The sequence below is a fragment of the Archocentrus centrarchus genome, chromosome 12, assembly GCF_007364275.1.
Source record: "Archocentrus centrarchus isolate MPI-CPG fArcCen1 chromosome 12, fArcCen1, whole genome shotgun sequence".
NCBI classification, from domain to species: Eukaryota; Metazoa; Chordata; class Actinopteri; order Cichliformes; family Cichlidae; genus Archocentrus; species Archocentrus centrarchus.
This window is the reverse complement of record NC_044357.1, coordinates 9,934,489-9,950,898: the sequence shown is the minus strand read 5'-3', so window position 1 is coordinate 9,950,898 and position 16,410 is coordinate 9,934,489. Positions and strand designations below refer to the sequence as shown.

The window sequence follows — 16,410 nt, the reverse complement described above, 5'->3', positions numbered from 1 at the left end:
GTTCTACAGTGAGATGCAGTCGTGCAGCTTTCAGGCAGCTGTAACAGTCATTTCTCTGCTCCAGGTTTAGTCATAGTTATGGACATTAAATCAAACTTTGAAGCAATGTGCAAGGTCATATGACAAAGCTCTCATCAGAGTGTTGTACCTCCGGGCAGGAGGCATGATGAAAGCAGGCTGAGGTACAGAAACCCAAAGAGAGCGAGGATGAATACTGAGTGGCACTTTAATTCATTCTGATATAAGATGGCATGTGATTCCTGAAAGTGAGCCCTGAGATTTGTTTTTCTATCATTAGAAAGGCAGCGATTAAGGTGACCTAGTCATGTGTCATGCATGACAGTTGTGAGTCTCTCAAGAAACATGCGGCTTAAAAAGAGACCTGCTGAAACCCACAGATGATTGTGGCAGACAGACTAGCACCTGATAGAAAAACAGAAACAGTGCTCATTATATTTGCATCGTGAGGAAGCTGGAAAAACTGCACTGAAATAAAACGCAGTATATCTGTCTTCCTTTATATCTGCACAGTTTATTTATAAGATCAATGTGTCCGCTACATTATCTATTGCCCCAGACAGACGCCCTCTTTGCCCCACATTTAGGCTGTTGGGACCTGATCCTCACAGCAGCAGTGTCAGTTAATGCTGACACCTTGTGGTAACACCGGACACATTCTGTCCCCGGAACTTTTGTCCGTGCGCTTGCTAACTTCGGACCTATTAAGAAGACGGACCGAGGTTTGTTAGCAGAAGCTAATCCAGGTTAGCCTCGTCGTTTGGTTGTGCTAAGTATGGTGTCCCGCAAACAGACGCGGGTGTGGAAGTACGTGGAGGAGGGCAGTTTGATGAAACTGAAGTCATACCTACGGAAACACCCGGACGTGGATGTGAACTTTTCCCAGGGTAAGAGACAGAGGAGCCCGCTGCACCTGGCCTGCTGCCTGGGGGACGACGCTGTGCTACGGCTGCTGCTGAAACACGGAGCCGATGTTCTCCAGAGGGACCACAGAGGAGACACGGCGCTTCACGTCGCGGCCAACAGGGCTCTGAAACACGGGAAAACAAGTGAGGAGAAGCTGGAGAATTTTTATAAAAATTCATTAAATAAGAACCCTTATTCGCTATTGATTTTTAAGTTCGTGTTTTGGGGTTTCTTTCAGCGTATGATGACCTGGTGGTGCCTCTGAGAAAGCGCTGCCCTGAAGCTTTAAACGCCTCAAATAGAGCCGGAGTCACACCGCAAGATCTTCTGAACTGGATGAAACTGCCAGGGGTAAAAGTGGGGAGAAGCTCTGACTGAAAATTGTCTATCACTGCATCTTTGAGTCCATTAACTGCAATCAGATCCCAACAAACTAAACGTGGGACAAAGAGTGTGGTTTGGGGGTATTTTTACTAATGTACTGAGCTGGCATTAAAGGAAGGCAGGGGTGATGTCTCTGTAGATTATGATGTTTGCAGACTACACTGATCTGTAGTGAGAGTAGCGAGCAGGTGAAAGAGAGCCTGGAGAGGTGGAGGTGTGCTCTGGAGAGAAGAGGAAGCAGAAACAAGAGGTGTGTGAATGAGAGGGAGGCAGGTCGAAAGGTGTAGCTACAAGGAGGAGAGGACATGAAGGTGGAGGAGTTTAAACACCTGGATTCAACCATCTAAAGCAACATACGGTGCACAGGAGAGGTGAAGAAGAGAGTGCAGGCAGGGTGGAGTGGGTGACTATGAGCATCAGATGATTTGTGACAGAAGGACAGCAGCAAGTCTAAAACAGAAGGTTTACGAGATGGTAGTGAGACCTGCTATGATGTGTGGCTTGGAGATAGTGGCACTGACAAAAAGACAGAAGGCAGAACTGAAGATGCTAAGATAAATTGGACAAAGGATGTTGAAGGTGGAGCTGCCAGACAGGAGGGAAAGAGAATAACCACAGAGGATTTCCATAATAGTTCAAAGCTACAACTTTCATGTAACATTAGGTAAGATTAGATTTACAGAAACACACAGTGAGAGTGTGTGAGGCTTCCAGTCTCAGCACAGCCAGAGCTCATTACAGGTGAATTTGGTTGCAAGAAACTGAGCTTTGTGTTTGCTGTGTAGATTTCTCCATCTGAAATTGATTTTCATGCCTCTTCTATGATACTTATGCACAATTTCCTGATATTTATCGCAGGCTACAGAAAACGTAGGCTGTCCACGTGAAGCAGACCCTGAGAAGGAATGGCTGGAGAAACTGTTTGATGAATGCGATGATGAATTCTGTGAAACCTTTGGAGTATATGATGGTAAATTCTAAACTTCACTGATGAATTTGAGTTTGACTCTCTCTGCTTGATGATAACGCTGCTGTATTTGTTTCACAGCTGATGATTTTCTTCCCGTTGATGATGACGAGGAAGACTTTGGGGACTGGGCGGATCGCATCCGGAAGGAATACTATGATAAAAAACACGCAGAGGCCCAGAGACTTGCAGCGTCATCTTCTGGGTGGAAAAGAAGCAAAACTAAACAAGAAAAAGAAGACGAAGAGCGAAGCCGCAAGGAGCTGCATAAGAGGCTGCAGAAGGAGCACGAGGAATATCTGGCTCGAGCAGCTCGTAAAGAGGAGGAGACTCGATGTGGCAAGAAGCGGCGCTACGATGAGAGGTGCGCGGCTACCTTTCAGGGTGGCTCCTCGGCAGATAGCACGAAGCTGAGCTTCAGTGACATCCCCTGGCCGACTCCGAGAGGTACGGTCCAGGAGATGATAGAGGTAATGCTGCACGGTGTGGACCGAAAGGACGTGCCCACGTTTCGTAAAGCCCTTCGGAAGCAGCAAGCGCTGTGGCATCCGGATAAATTCGCTCAGAGATGTGAAGCTCGGTTGGTGGAGAAAGACAAACAGCGGATCCTGGATACGGTCACAGCTCTGTCACAGGAGCTCAACAGATTGGCTCAGAGTCTGAGGACTTGAAAATCACAGCATGAACACGTCAGATATTATATGTGCTCTTCTGGAAATCTTGTGTGAAAAGACTCACCGTCGCCTGTACTAACACTACCAAACGGAGGGTGCAAGCAGCAGCTTTTAGCTTGCATGTGAATTAACTCTTCTGAATACAAGCAAAACTGCACTCAATTCATATCCTGCATTTATAAATGATCAGAAGTTGCAGTCATATGTATTGACTGATGAAAAAATCTCATATGGAAAAGAAATTTTAAAAGAATCACAGTAAATTTGTATATTTTATATGTACTGTTAGACTAAGTGACCCCTTTTCACAGTTTTCCATGCAACATAATTATAAGAATTATGCTTGAATGGTGTAAATATTATGGGTTTTTTTTTTCCATATGGGATATCACAGTGTCGTGCTGATGGAAAAGAAAAAGAAGATGGAAAATTTGGACCTTGTTTCATAAATAAAATGAGCGATCAGGAGTGTCCAGGAGACATCTCTACATAAGCTTTTGAGGAGTTCAAAGGTTGCACAGTCATGACATGTTGGTTTTTTTTTTTTTCTGCCCATTTCCTCAAAGAATAAACATAATATATTGATTTACCATAAGACAAAGTGTCTCAGAAGTTTTCCTGGGTCTTGTTCATTGTGTTTCTGCCTCGCTCTGAAGAGCACATGCAGCACTTTCTTTCTTTTCCTTTTCATAAATGGGCTGTTATTATACCCACATTGCACAAGCTGGGAGAGCACTAAATGCAGGCTTTCCTTTTTGGGGACAATAACTATCATTAGAAAATAACTGTACTGATGATGCTTATATCTACAAATATACAATACTGTGCAAAAGTCTTGAGTCACCCCTAATTTCTTCATATTTTGCTTCCATGGAGTCAGACTTTCTTGCCATTTTTAAAGTGGTCGTGTGCTGTAGTTCTCCAGGCTTTCTGAAATGCTTTTAGGTTTTTCGATGGACATTGAGCCAATTTTAAATTGTATCTTTAGGCAAAAGTACATCATTTGTTTCAATTTCTTTAACTGAATCTGTGAAAAATGTCAAAGATAAATTTTGACAGGCATAAAATAGTATTTTTCACCAACAAGGTGATTCCCAAAGACCTATCAGCAGGGCATGTGCAGTGTGTCCTCAAGAAAATCTGAGGGAATTGTACAAGTGGACGACAAAAGAAGTGGCAGGCCTAAAAACCATCTACAGCAGATGAACCGTATCTGACAGTCACTGTGGCGACCCCTTGGGAAACAAGGGAGCAGCAGAAAGCACCTTTCTTCTTCCTATCTGACAGCTATCTGTTTGGAAAACGGGCTTCTCTGCCTTAGAAGTGAAGCCCAAAGTGCTCCTCATGTATGAGAGTGTGTAGGGGCCAGAAGAAAGCCATGTAACTGTAACTGATTTGAAGAACAAAACTGATGTGTGAGTCCTGCGAGATTAAAACTCCTCATATGACTTTCTTGCTCTTTAAAAAAAATAAACATCACTCAGGTAACATTAGTGTCGAGTCATGTTGTGAGAACCTCATCGATGACGCGCCGTCTGCAGGTGATTGGCTGCATTCAAATCCGCTGTAATAAGTTACCAGAACTAAAACTCTATTTTAGAAACCTTAAATTAGCGCAACGCCCTCAAAACAAACCGAATGAAGGTTTTTCACACACAAAGACGGGCAGATGGTCGGTCGGCTTTCAGCGATGGAACCGAATAAGATGATGCGTTGGTTGCCAGGTTTGTGAGCTACCCCCCCCCCCTTTTTTTTTTAAGGAGACAAAGAGTGAAGGGATTTGTTTATGTCTTAAATTTATGTGGCTCATTTTGCTTCAAGAGGGGTTAAAATGTAAATAAAGTATTTTTTTTTTATCATTAATGCTGACAAAATTATATTGAATGATAAGAAGGGATTTTGTTGTATTTTTGTTATAGCTGTTTTGGCTCGGCAGCCTCCAGCGTGCTCATTTTATCGTCCTTTTGTTTGAATTTTTGAACTCATTAGTGCGCTTCATTGTGTTAAAACTAAACAATATTCAGATTAGCTGGAGACCTCCGTGCGCCTTAATTTCGTTATGCTTGCATAATGTTAATAACGTGTCGTGAATCTTGGATCTTGAATATGGTAAATGAATATAACAACCATTGCGGTGTATTTGTACTTGGACTGCTATCGATCAGATCTGACCTCTGAGGCAACTTCTTTTATGGGGGGTACGTTGATAAAATACGGATTATTTCAGAGGATGCGCCCGTTTCTGGCAACCCGGGGACGCAATCTGTGTCAATTGCCGGGCGACGTAGCGCGAATAAAGGCCGTAGCCTATTTCTGACTGTGGCTTATTTTTAACCGCCGAGGCCGCCTTTAGCCCCGTTTTTGCTGCATGGCGGGTTGATAATTTATCCTCTAGCTTGCCTACTGCTCGTTTCTATCCGCCCAGTGTTGTGTCGTTGCCGTTTTTTTGCGCTGTAATGACGACAGGTGTCCACGGTAAAGATTCCTCAGGATGACGCCTTTCTCCTCCGCGATCGCTCCGCGCAAAAGGTGCATCAGGGGGGTTTCTCCCTTTGTTTTACTGCTCTTTATTCAATAGATACCCGGCGACCCTGCAGAAAAGCAAACCGGCGCGACACTCGCATCCAGTATGAGGACAATTCCCCCCTTGTGAAAATCGTCATTGTTAATATGGATAAATAAATTAATCCTAGGGGCAAGTTAATTGGCTGATGGTTCATTTCGCTGATTTGTTGTGATGTCCTGTTTTCGTTTGTAGCAAAAGGCTCGTTGTCCGGGTTCCGTAGGCTACGGGGAGATTACGAGGCGGCGGAGGAGATCTGTCTGTGTGGCAGATAAAGATGGTGTTCAGGAGTGAGGAGATGTGCTTGGCGCAATTGTTTCTGCAGTCCGGCTCTGAATATGACTGCATTAGTGAGCTCGGGGAGCTGGGGCTGGTCGAGTTCCGAGATGTAAGTAGAGAAAAAACTCCAGTGTGTGAACGGAAGAACTCGGTCACCTGTTTAAAGAGTATTTGTATTTTCTAAACTGATTTGACCATGCCTCTCATTTTCTTTCTGATTATGCATGCATGTTTAAGGGAAGGGAGCAAGATGAAGCATCTATCTATCTATCTATCTATCTATCTATCTATCTATCTATCTATCTATCTATCTATCTATCTATCTATCTATCTATCTATCTATCTATCTATCTATCTATCTATCTATCTATCTATCTATCTATCTATCTATCTATCTATCTATCTATCTATCTATCTATCTATCTATCCACAGTGATTATTCCTGGCTTGCAAAGAGAAGGATACAATAACAATATTACAATCATTCAGATACTATTAAAACATCACCATAGTGAACCTTAATATGTTATTGTGCATGATGCAATAACTTGCATCAATCTGACTTGTAATGCTCCTCTTGTTTCAGCTCAACCCGAGTGTCAGCTCATTCCAGCGGCGCTTCGTCAGCGAAATCAAGAGATGTGAGGAGATGGAGAGAATTCTGGGTAAGAAGAGAGGGCACCTGGGATGCGTGTACATACTGAGCATACACCTGCACAATTAATTACTCTGGTAGTTAGAAAGTCATGGTTGACTGTGCTTTGTACAAGTTTGCCCACAGAGATTTAGGCTTCACTGCTTGTTCTGATCCTTAAGTAGTAATTAATATGAAAAACAAACAATCTGCAATTTGTGTGCCCAGGCTACCTTCTGAGGGAGATCCAGAAGGCTAAAATAGCCATTCCAGAGGAGGATGAGAGTCCTCTTGCTCCTCCCCCCAGACAGGTCCTGGAGATTATGGTAAGTATGCAAAGTGGGGTTGATGGAGAATTTACATTCATTTTAATACCCTGTTTGGTGATATCGAGAAAGTAACCTTCAAATGCATTTACATGTGCGGTAAAAAGATTTCCTACAGGCTTTGATTTTATTGTAATTTTCCACTTCTAAACACTACATTGTGATGTTTTGCAGCGAACCATGGCTAACAGACTGAGAATATGAAATTTACTGTGGCAGGAGGCTTGAGGTCATGATGACAATGGCTCAATTGATGGAGAGGAGCCGGAACTCCTTTCCTTTTATTATATAGAAATGATTGAAAACTATAATGAATTAATTACACTGGAACACACACACACACACACACACACATATATATATATATATATATATATATATATATATATATATATATATATATATATATCAAGAAGACTTTATTGTCATATATATGTAAACATATAATGAAAACATATAATGAAATTTATAGATAGATAGATAGATAGATAGATAGATAGATAGATAGATAGATAGATAGATAGATAGATAGATAGATAGATAGATAGATAGATAGATAGATAGATAGATAGATAGATAGAGATATATTAAAGTAGATAGCATTAGCTTTGCGGTGCACAAAGTGTCACAATTTAAAAAAAAAAAAAACTCTAACCATGACCTGGTTACTCAAAAATCCACAAACCTTGTTGTGAGCCGTTTCATGGTGTAACTACTTTCTTTCTACTAAAATGCACTCAAGGCATGTAGCCATTACTTGAAGCCTTCTAACTCAACAGCAGGCCAGGATTGTCTATAATGACAGACAGTCAAATATGGGTCACTCTTTCTCACAGTTACAAGCACGAGCCTCTTGTCGCTGCTAGATGGATGCTTCCTTCTGCACGGTGACATGGTTGCCAGGCGTAGTTTGTTAGAGAGAAAATTAAAAATAAACTGCTCAGAATAAAGTTTGTGGATTTATTTATTTATTTTTGATTTTTTTGGGAGTAACTGTGTGATTTAGATTTTTGGCGTGAACTGTCCCTTTAAGCTCATGTTCATTCTGATGTTCAGGAGCAGCTTCAGAGGCTGGAGATGGAGCTGAGCGAGGTGGCGAAGAACAAAGAGAAGCTTCAGAGGAACCTCCTCGAGCTCACCGAATACACACACATGCTGAAGATCACACGGACCTTCATACACAGCCGCTCCAGAGTGAGTGTGTTTCTGTCTCCGTGCTCGTTTCCTACATCAGTGTCACGCACTGCCTTTCCCAGTCCCGGTCTGTTTGCTCCTTCGCTGTGATGCCTCCCCTCACCTCCCCGGCAGCATCTTGTTTTCTTGTCGCTGACATGTTTTATTTCCCTCAGTGACAGAGCTGGAACTAATGCTGACTTTAATTAATAACACGGTCACAGTGCAGCTGTTACCAACACCACCTGACTCATCCGGGGTTGTGAGACAGGCAGCTGTGAGAGTAAACATTACAGTCCAGCGTGTGAACATTACATCAGCTTTTATGTGCTAGACATATGCGAGGAGTGGTCGATGGAAGCTGTCATAAATGAAACATGTTCCTTTTTATAATTAGCATGAGGCTCTTGGTCCCCAGTATGAAGAGTTCCCCACTATGGAGACGGACTCGGTCACTGGATCCACTGGCATGCAAAGGCTCGGAGCCAAGCTCGGGTGAGCGCCATTATAAATAATTTACAGCTTCTTTATCAGATGTCATAAAGTGCTTCCACATAAAAATAAAACCTGACGTCTCCTGGGTGTAGGTTTGTTTCCGGTCTAATTCAGCGGGTCAAGGTTGAGGCCTTCGAAAGGATGTTGTGGAGAGTGTGTAAGGGTTACACCATCCTCAGCTACGCAGAAGTGGACGAGAACCTCACAGATCTTGACACTGTAAGTCAAACCGAGTTTAGTGCTGTGAGTAAATCCAGTGGAGTTAAGCGACATGCCTCATAGGCATCAGCTACGGATGAGTACTGTAGTAATAACGTGTGTGAACTGTGCTGTTTCAGGGTGAGATCAGCAAAAGTGTTGTGTTTCTCATCTCTTTCTGGGGAGACCAAATTGGACAGAAAGTGCAAAAAATCTGCGATTGGTAAGAATTACACCGCTTTACCTATTTTTAATACTTAATACATTCGCCATCATTATCAGCCTAGAGATTTGTTTTTGTTTCCCTCAGTTACCACTGCCACCTTTATCCACACCCAGAGAATGATGAGGAGCGAGCTGATGTGTTGGACAGCTTAAGGACACGCATCCAAGACCTTAACAATGTAGGACCGAAGGCCTTTGTTATCAACGCAAATTCAAAGTGAGCTTGTAGTAACTGCTGTTTCCTGCAGGTGCTTCATCGCACCGAGGACTACCTGAGGCAGGTTTTGCAGAAGGCCTCAGAGTCGGTGTATACCTGGGTGGTGCAGGTGAAAAAGATGAAGGCCATCTATCATATCCTCAACCTCTGCAGCTTTGACGTCACCAACAAGTGTCTGATTGCCGAGGTTTGGTGTCCTGTCGCTGACCTCGCAAACCTGAGGGGGGCGTTAGAAGAAGGCTCGGTGAGTATAATGTACTGAGCTTAAAAGTTGAACATTTATTGCTGTTATTCAAACAAAATTAAGATTTTTTTTTTCCCCCAGTTTTCCCTTATGGGTAACATTTAAACACAACATTATAAGTTAGAAATCTGAATCATAGTTTGTAACTGGACTCCATGTCCTTACAGTGTTTTGGTGGCTGTATTTTGAATCAGTTTTCTTTATTCTATTGTTAGTGTTCAAACAATGAAACAGCTACATGTGTCTTTAAATTTATCCTGGTTCCATTTGACTCCTGTAGTATTTTAAGGTCACAGGTAGCCTTTATTAACTTTTGATATACTTTTGATACCCCAATTCCAAAAAGTTGGGATGCTGTACAACATGTAAATAAAAGCAGAATGCAATGATTAGCAAATCTGATGAACCCGTATTTTATTCACAATAAGCAAAGGGGTTTGCAACAAAATATTAAGTCTTATTCACTTTAATCTATTTTAAGCTTATTTGTATTTACTGAGTTGCAATTTAGCCACCAGAGCAGGCTTTCAAACATCAATATTACATATATGGAAGCAAGAATACAGTTTGCAGTGAGTATCCATCATTGTAGCAAACTGTAGGTCTGATTTTAATTCTCATTGTCTCTCATTGCTGGCCTTTTGGATGACTCCCGGTGTGACCAGTTTCATATTTTTTTCAGCTGTCGTGTTTTTCCAGGTGTTTGCTGCCATAGGCACTTGTATTCTGGTGCTATTCCTCCTGCTTTATGCAGCTTATTTGGTTGCTTTCATATAAACTGTCTTACCTCAAAAAAAAAATGCGCTTGTGATTATCTGAATATAATATGAAGTGCCAGAAAGGTTTACAATGCCGCAGGTCTGTAAAATGCTGTCTGTTATCATCAGAGAAAAGGTGATGCCACTGTACCGTCCTTTGTGAATCGCATCCCAAGCACTGACACTCCGCCTACCCTGCTAAGGTCCAACAAGTTTACAGCTGGTTTTCAGAGCATTGTGGAGGCTTATGGGGTGGGGGACTATCGCGAGGTAAGCCCAGGTAAGAAGTCGTACTGTGTTTTGCGAGTAAAAGGAAAGCATCCCTTTGTTTGCCTCGCAGAAGTTCATAATAAATACACTCGTCGTGTTTCCCTCACTGTCAGCTCCCTACACCATCATCACGTTCCCATTTCTGTTCGCCGTGATGTTTGGTGACCTCGGCCACGGGATGGTAATGGGCCTTTTTGCCTTGTGGATGGTGCTGATGGAAAAAAAGCAGAAGAAGAAACGTTCCAGTAATGAGGTGGGTATGAGCTGTTACTATCATCTATAATGCAGAGCTGGATTATCGCAAGTCATTTAAAACATATCATTTGGATTGCTCTCAGATATGGGCTACTTTCTTCAACGGTCGCTACATCATCCTGATGATGGGGCTTTTTTCTGTCTACACCGGGCTCATTTACAACGACTGCTTCTCCAAGTCTCTTAATATATTTGGCTCTGGCTGGAGTGTCAAGGCTATGTTCGCAAATCAGCAGTGGACGTGAGTTATAAGTACAAATGCACACACTTATAAAGCATAATTTTTATTGATTGTTTGCAGGTCTTTCATTTATTTCTAATTTTTTCTTTTTTTTTACACCGTAGAAACAAAACGCTCCAAACAAATGCTTTGCTCACGTTAGACCCTAATGTCAGTGGTGTTTTTAATGGGCCGTATCCATTCGGCATCGATCCTGTGAGTAAATGCACTCAGATGTCATAGACTGTTGGCTCTTTCTTCTGCCATTTTCACTGAGATGCTTTTTAATATTCCATCAGATATGGAACCTGGCAGTGAACCGTCTGTCCTTCCTCAACTCTTATAAGATGAAGATGTCCGTTGTCATCGGGGTCATTCACATGAGCTTCGGAGTGGTGCTGAGTGTCTTCAACCACTTGTAAGTGACTCCAGAAATTGTTTTTGCTTATGTGCTTACAACATGGGCATCAGTTAATGACAGGCAGTCAATGTGAATTTGAGAGTTTATGATAGATTTGCACTCACTGGAAATTTTATTAGGTTTATCGGGTATTTCATTAGGACATGGTCAGAATCAGTTCTCAGGCAGGCTTTGATATTGCTTAGTTGGTACTAAGGGATCCAAAGGGTGTGCCAAGAAAATATCCCCCACACCAATACTCCGCCACCACCAGCCTGAACTGTTATTACAAGGCAGGATGGGTCCTTGCTTTCATGTTGCTTTCAGTTCTGACTCTACCATCTAAATATTGCAGCAGAAAATGAGACCAGGCAACATTTGTCCAGTCTCCTGTTTTCCAGTTTTGGAGAGCTTATGTGAATTGTAGCTTGGTTCCAGTTCTTAGCTGACAGGAGTGGCACCCGCTGTGGTCCTCTGCTGATGAAGCCCTTCTGCTGCAAGGTTCAATGTGTTGGGCATTCAGAGATGTTCAACCCTTGTTGTCACAAGTGGTTATTTTAGTTACTGTTGCCTTCCTATCAGCTCAAAGCAGTCCCTGCCATTCTTCTCTGGCATCAACAAGGCATTTTCAGCCAGTGACGTACTGCTAACTGGATCGTTTCCCTTTTTGGACCGTTCTCTGTAAAGCCTAGAGATGGTCATGTGGGAAAATCCCAGCAGATCAGCAGTTTCTGAAGTGCTACATTCAAAGTCACTTAAATCACTTTTCTTTCCCATTCTGATGCTGTTGCTGCCATGTGATTGGCTGATTAAAATTTTACAAGCAGTTGAGTGAAGTGAGTGTACATCAGTTTTCTGTGTATTGTGATTGGCTTTTACACATGTATATAAGCAACGTATTAACACCTGCCCCGTAGGTTACATAGACTAACCAGAAGTAATGGCTCTATTGAATGAAAATAAACTCAAATTAACTTTTTGACTCTGTTGACATTGGAAATTTCCATTAACCTCTAATGAATGGTAGCTTGAGTAAATAAAAACACAAAAAACAAGCTACTGGTAGCAACTGTTTGAAAATGGAGTGCCAAACAAAATTAAAGGATGTTTTTGGTGATGATTGATTTTTTTTTTTTTATAGTCAGTTGTGTTGGTGTGACCTGCTGCCAGGTCAGAACTCTGCAGGAAGACAGTGGCCCCCAAGCATGCCAAGTTAACTAAAGCCTAGACCTTGGAATGATACCTGGAATTCCTTTACTTCAGCACCTCCTCAGTTGCTGGATTTGCATCCCAATGAAAATTTTTGAGATTTGGGATTTAAAGTGGTGGCAGCTCAGAAACCAAAGAATATCACTAAACCTTAGAATACGATAATCCATCAATACAGATGCTTTATTGAGCAGTTTTGGCATTACTGCATTGCATCAGGGCATGTGTGCCTGACACAGTGACATATACAGCTTTCCTGTTAATGTCTTATCACTCAAAAGCTTTGCCTGCCTTACTTTGCTATTCTGTACCTTTTTTCTCCTTCAGGCATTTCCGACAGAAGTTCAACATCTATCTGCTTTTCCTTCCTGAGCTGCTCTTCCTGCTTTGTCTCTTTGGCTACCTGGTTTTCATGATTTTTTACAAGTGGTTGATGTTTGATGCACGTGACTCCAGCCAGGCGCCCAGCATCCTCATCCACTTCATCAACATGTTCATCATGCAGGCGAAGGATATCACTCCTCTATACCCAGGCCAGGTATGTGTTGATGACGTCACCTGGAATAGAATCTGGTGTATTCTGGTGTATACTCTTTAAAGCCCGAGCTCAAGGGTGCTACCTTCCTTCCACAGATCGGCCTACAAATTTTCCTAGTTGTGATAGCAATGCTGTCAGTTCCTGTGCTGCTGTTAGGGAAACCTCTGTACTTGTATTGGCTGTACCGTGGAGGCAAAGGCCTGCGCAGACGCAGAGTAAGTCTGCTCCAAAATACTGCAGACTGTCATCTTGGTTCATTTGTCAGTGCCTAAAAATAGTATTTGTTGCCACACCTCAGGGGTACGAGAGGGTGAGGCGTGTAAGCGAGGACGACGGTTCCGCAGCACCATCCTATGACGATGATGATGAAGAGGAGGGGATTGATGAAGTGACCAGCAGAGAAGCTCTTCCCAAAGAGGTCGGAGAAACATGACGTCTTACATTAAACGATCTGTCAGTTTAACTGTGATTCAGTGTGTGCATGTCTTTTTTTTTTTTTTAATCCATGAAATTGCTACAAGTATTTGTGGCATTTTGAGTTGTATTCAATATTAGAAAAGAGAAAGTAGAGCAGCAGAACAGGGTCAGCAGTGGAGCTAATTCAGTACCAGCATTACAGCATGCTGCATTAAAACAGGGGAGACAGATCATCTGAACTTTTTTAACAGTTTGAATCTATTAACTGGCTGTAGCTCAGTAGGTAGAGCAGGTCACCTACTGATCGGAAGGTCAGCGGTTCGAATCCTGGCTACTCTAGGCTACATGCCAATGTATCCTTGGGCAAGATACTTAACCCCAAGTTGCTCTCCGACCGTTCTGTCGGAGTATGTATGCGTGTGAATGTTAGTTAATTAAAAGCACTTAGCTTCGTAAAAATGGAAGTGCTTGTATGAATGGGAGTGCATGGGTGAATGCAAACAGGTTGTATAAGCGCTTTGAGTGCTCATACTGAGTAGAAAAGCGCTATATAAGAACTAGTCCATTTACCATTAATAACATTTTATACATAATCTGAACTGTTTTGCAGTTTGACTTTGCAGATGTGCTGCTGCACCAGGCCATTCACACCATAGAGTACTGTCTGGGCTGCATTTCCAACACTGCGTCCTACCTGCGTCTCTGGGCACTCAGCCTGGCTCATGCCCGTAAGTGCAGTCAGGTTAAGCAGTGTTCCCCGTGCTACCTGTCCCTCCTTTGTTTCTCCTTACTTTGCATTTCTTGACATGTGATAGACCTTCATTTTGGTAAGTCTCTTCTGTTGTGTGCTGTTTTTGTTGTTTTTAGAGCTGTCAGAGGTGTTGTGGGACATGGTGATGCGCCTGGGTTTCAGGATCACCACAAAAGTTGGGGTAGTGTTTTTGGTCCCTGTGTTCGGCCTCTTCGCCACGCTTACCGTTTCTATCCTGCTTGTCATGGAAGGCTTATCAGCTTTCCTCCATGCTCTTCGACTTCACTGGTGAGGCTTTTTATACGGACAGTCAAATTGCCAAAACAAGCCCCATAGCCATGCAGTGCATTTTTGTAAACATTCGTGAAAGAATGAGTCATTCTAAAGAGCTCACTGAATTCAAACGTGGTATTGTAACAGGATGCCACCGTTGCAGCGAGACAATTTGTGAAACTTCTTCCCTCCTAGATATTCCACGATCAAATTTAAGTGGTATTACTGCAAAGTGGAAGCGTATAGGAACCATAGCAACCCATAAAGTTACAGAAAGGGGTGGCCAGGTGCTGAGGTACATAGTGTGTAAAAGTCATCAACGCTCTGCTGACTCAGTAACTGCAGCGTTCCAAACCTCCTCTGGCATTAACATCAGCACAAAAACTGTGCACCAGGAGCTTCATGGCATGCATGGCCAAGCAGCTCCTGCAGGTGTAATATGTTGGCCGGTACTTTGGTCCATATAATCTGTGTAGCGTGATCAACACCCCACACCGCAGCATTCATGGACTATATATACACAGCATAGCTATATTTCGGTGCCAATTCCTAAAAACTGGGCCTTTAAAATACATAACATTTAATGCTTAACACTTTTTCTTAACAGAAATGGCTGTTTCCTCAAATGAGTTTTAATATTACGTGTAAGAGCAGCTTAGAGGTATCACTGGATTCTATTTGTGTTCCTGAGCTGGAAACTCAAATGAGCCTGATTATGTAGGCTTTATGATGAGTTTATGATCAACACGGTTATGAAATAATCATTGTCTAACATATTTAATCTCTTGCTCATTTGTAAATCATTATAAGAGACTTGGTTGATGGTTGTGACCAAGAGTTGACATATTAACTAACATGTGAAGCTCACATATCTTCACTGTAAAGCAGCAATAAAGTTAAGTGATACAATCATGTCTGTTATTTAACTATTAAATGAGAGCATCAGTTATTGTAATATTGAGTTATTTAGTCTGCCTTTGTTAAAGTGGTCTCCCTTGCTTTGCCGTTTGATCTCAGGGTGGAGTTTCAGAACAAATTCTACCACGGGACCGGCGTCAAGTTCGTGCCCTTCGACTTCTCCCTCCTGCCCTCCGTTTTTGAGCAAGACGGCTTGCTTTAAAACCCGTGAAGTATCGGATACGACTGGAAATGGACTTTACAGTCGGGAAGGTTGCTGGAAGTTGGAACAATTCACACTGTGATAAACAAACCTTCAAGACAATTGATTTGAAACTCATTCTTGTAGCAGCGTTTTTCACCACGACGATTTTTAAATGTTATCGGCTGTGCTGACTGCCTTACTACTGTACCCAGCAAACCTCTGAGAATACAGAGGTTCACGGTCTTCGTTCTGTTATTTGGGTTTTGTAGGTGAAACATTGCTCAGCACTGCTCATCGCACCAGTTGGGTGGATTTAAATATTTAATTGACACTGTGCTGTGTAAACTGGTTTTGCATTATTTACAACATGGTATTTAAACAGTTAATACAGTGCAATGTAAGATTTCAAATGTTACAGCAGCGTCTAAAAACCATATCAAGCATCCTGATGTAGTGCCATAGAGATTTATTTCTGATGACAATATCTGGTGATGGGATGCCTTTGGTTTTTTGTTTTAAATCTCAAAATGAAAGAAAAAACTTTTAGGCAGTAAATTTAATGACAGATTCAACCGTCGCAACTCCTTTTTTGTGAGGCATATTGTCAGAAAGCACTTTGCAGAAATGATTGTACAAATTTAAAGTTTTCACTGATGACTGTGATGATGCCAAATGAAAATAATCAATTGTTTGCTGTTTGCTTATTTACTTATTAATGCATTTATTTAAATGTAAGCTCCCCTATAATCTATAGAAGAATACTGAAATACTACAGAAAAAGAAAAAGCCTTAGGTCTTTCTTTCTTTGATGATACCGCTTATTGCATTTGTTAATGATGATTAATCATGGTATTTATTTAAATTATTGTCTGTTTTGATGTGTTAAATAAAGGTTTCAAGAAATGCAAGCAAAA

At 42.0% G+C, this 16,410-nt stretch overlaps 2 protein-coding genes across 5 annotated transcripts; both read left to right on the top strand.

Moving 5' to 3' along the window:
* Window positions 1–739: 739 nt before the first annotated feature.
* Window positions 740–3,514, top strand: nfkbil1 (nuclear factor of kappa light polypeptide gene enhancer in B-cells inhibitor-like 1). 2 transcript variants are annotated; one of them, XM_030742801.1, is made up of 4 exons: window positions 740–1,067; window positions 1,163–1,275; window positions 2,167–2,278; window positions 2,357–3,514. In XM_030742801.1, exons 1-4 carry the CDS (start codon window positions 794–796, stop codon window positions 2,944–2,946), a joined length of 1,089 nt encoding a protein of 362 aa, XP_030598661.1. In that variant the 5' UTR covers window positions 740–793; the 3' UTR covers window positions 2,947–3,514. The 2 variants fall into 2 exon arrangements, with proteins under 2 accessions (XP_030598661.1, XP_030598660.1); XM_030742800.1 differs by having other exon boundaries at window positions 1,163–1,281.
* A 1,712-nt stretch (window positions 3,515–5,226) lies between these two features.
* Window positions 5,227–16,270, top strand: atp6v0a2a (ATPase H+ transporting V0 subunit a2a). 3 transcript variants are annotated; one of them, XM_030742683.1, is made up of 21 exons: window positions 5,227–5,478; window positions 5,708–5,900; window positions 6,378–6,456; window positions 6,654–6,751; window positions 7,808–7,945; window positions 8,343–8,419; window positions 8,512–8,638; window positions 8,758–8,840; window positions 8,928–9,021; window positions 9,091–9,303; window positions 10,191–10,341; window positions 10,445–10,584; window positions 10,670–10,827; window positions 10,932–11,022; window positions 11,106–11,224; window positions 12,743–12,953; window positions 13,049–13,168; window positions 13,252–13,371; window positions 13,981–14,098; window positions 14,238–14,409; window positions 15,412–16,270. In XM_030742683.1, the coding sequence occupies exons 2-21, from the start codon at window positions 5,790–5,792 to the stop codon at window positions 15,512–15,514; spliced, it is 2,523 nt and encodes an 840-aa protein (XP_030598543.1). In that variant the 5' UTR covers window positions 5,227–5,478; window positions 5,708–5,789; the 3' UTR covers window positions 15,515–16,270. The 3 variants fall into 3 exon arrangements, with proteins under 3 accessions (XP_030598543.1, XP_030598541.1, XP_030598542.1); XM_030742681.1 differs by having other exon boundaries at window positions 8,322–8,419; XM_030742682.1 differs by having other exon boundaries at window positions 5,227–5,576; window positions 8,322–8,419.
* The last annotated feature ends 140 nt before the right edge of the window (window positions 16,271–16,410 follow it).

Coding starts and splice junctions, on each gene's coding strand:
- atp6v0a2a (XM_030742681.1), top strand. CDS start 5,790: ATGGTGTTCAGGAGTGAGGAGATGTGCTTGGCGCAATTGTTTCTGCAG. Junction 8,420..8,511: donor AGGCTCGGAGCCAAGCTCGG/GTGAGCGCCATT, acceptor TCCTGGGTGTAG/GTTTGTTTCCGGTCTAATTC. Junction 14,410..15,411: donor CATGCTCTTCGACTTCACTG/GTGAGGCTTTTT, acceptor GTTTGATCTCAG/GGTGGAGTTTCAGAACAAAT.
- nfkbil1 (XM_030742800.1), top strand. CDS start 794: ATGGTGTCCCGCAAACAGACGCGGGTGTGGAAGTACGTGGAGGAGGGC. Junction 1,282..2,166: donor TGAAACTGCCAGGGGTAAAA/GTGGGGAGAAGC, acceptor TATTTATCGCAG/GCTACAGAAAACGTAGGCTG. Junction 2,279..2,356: donor AACCTTTGGAGTATATGATG/GTAAATTCTAAA, acceptor TTTGTTTCACAG/CTGATGATTTTCTTCCCGTT.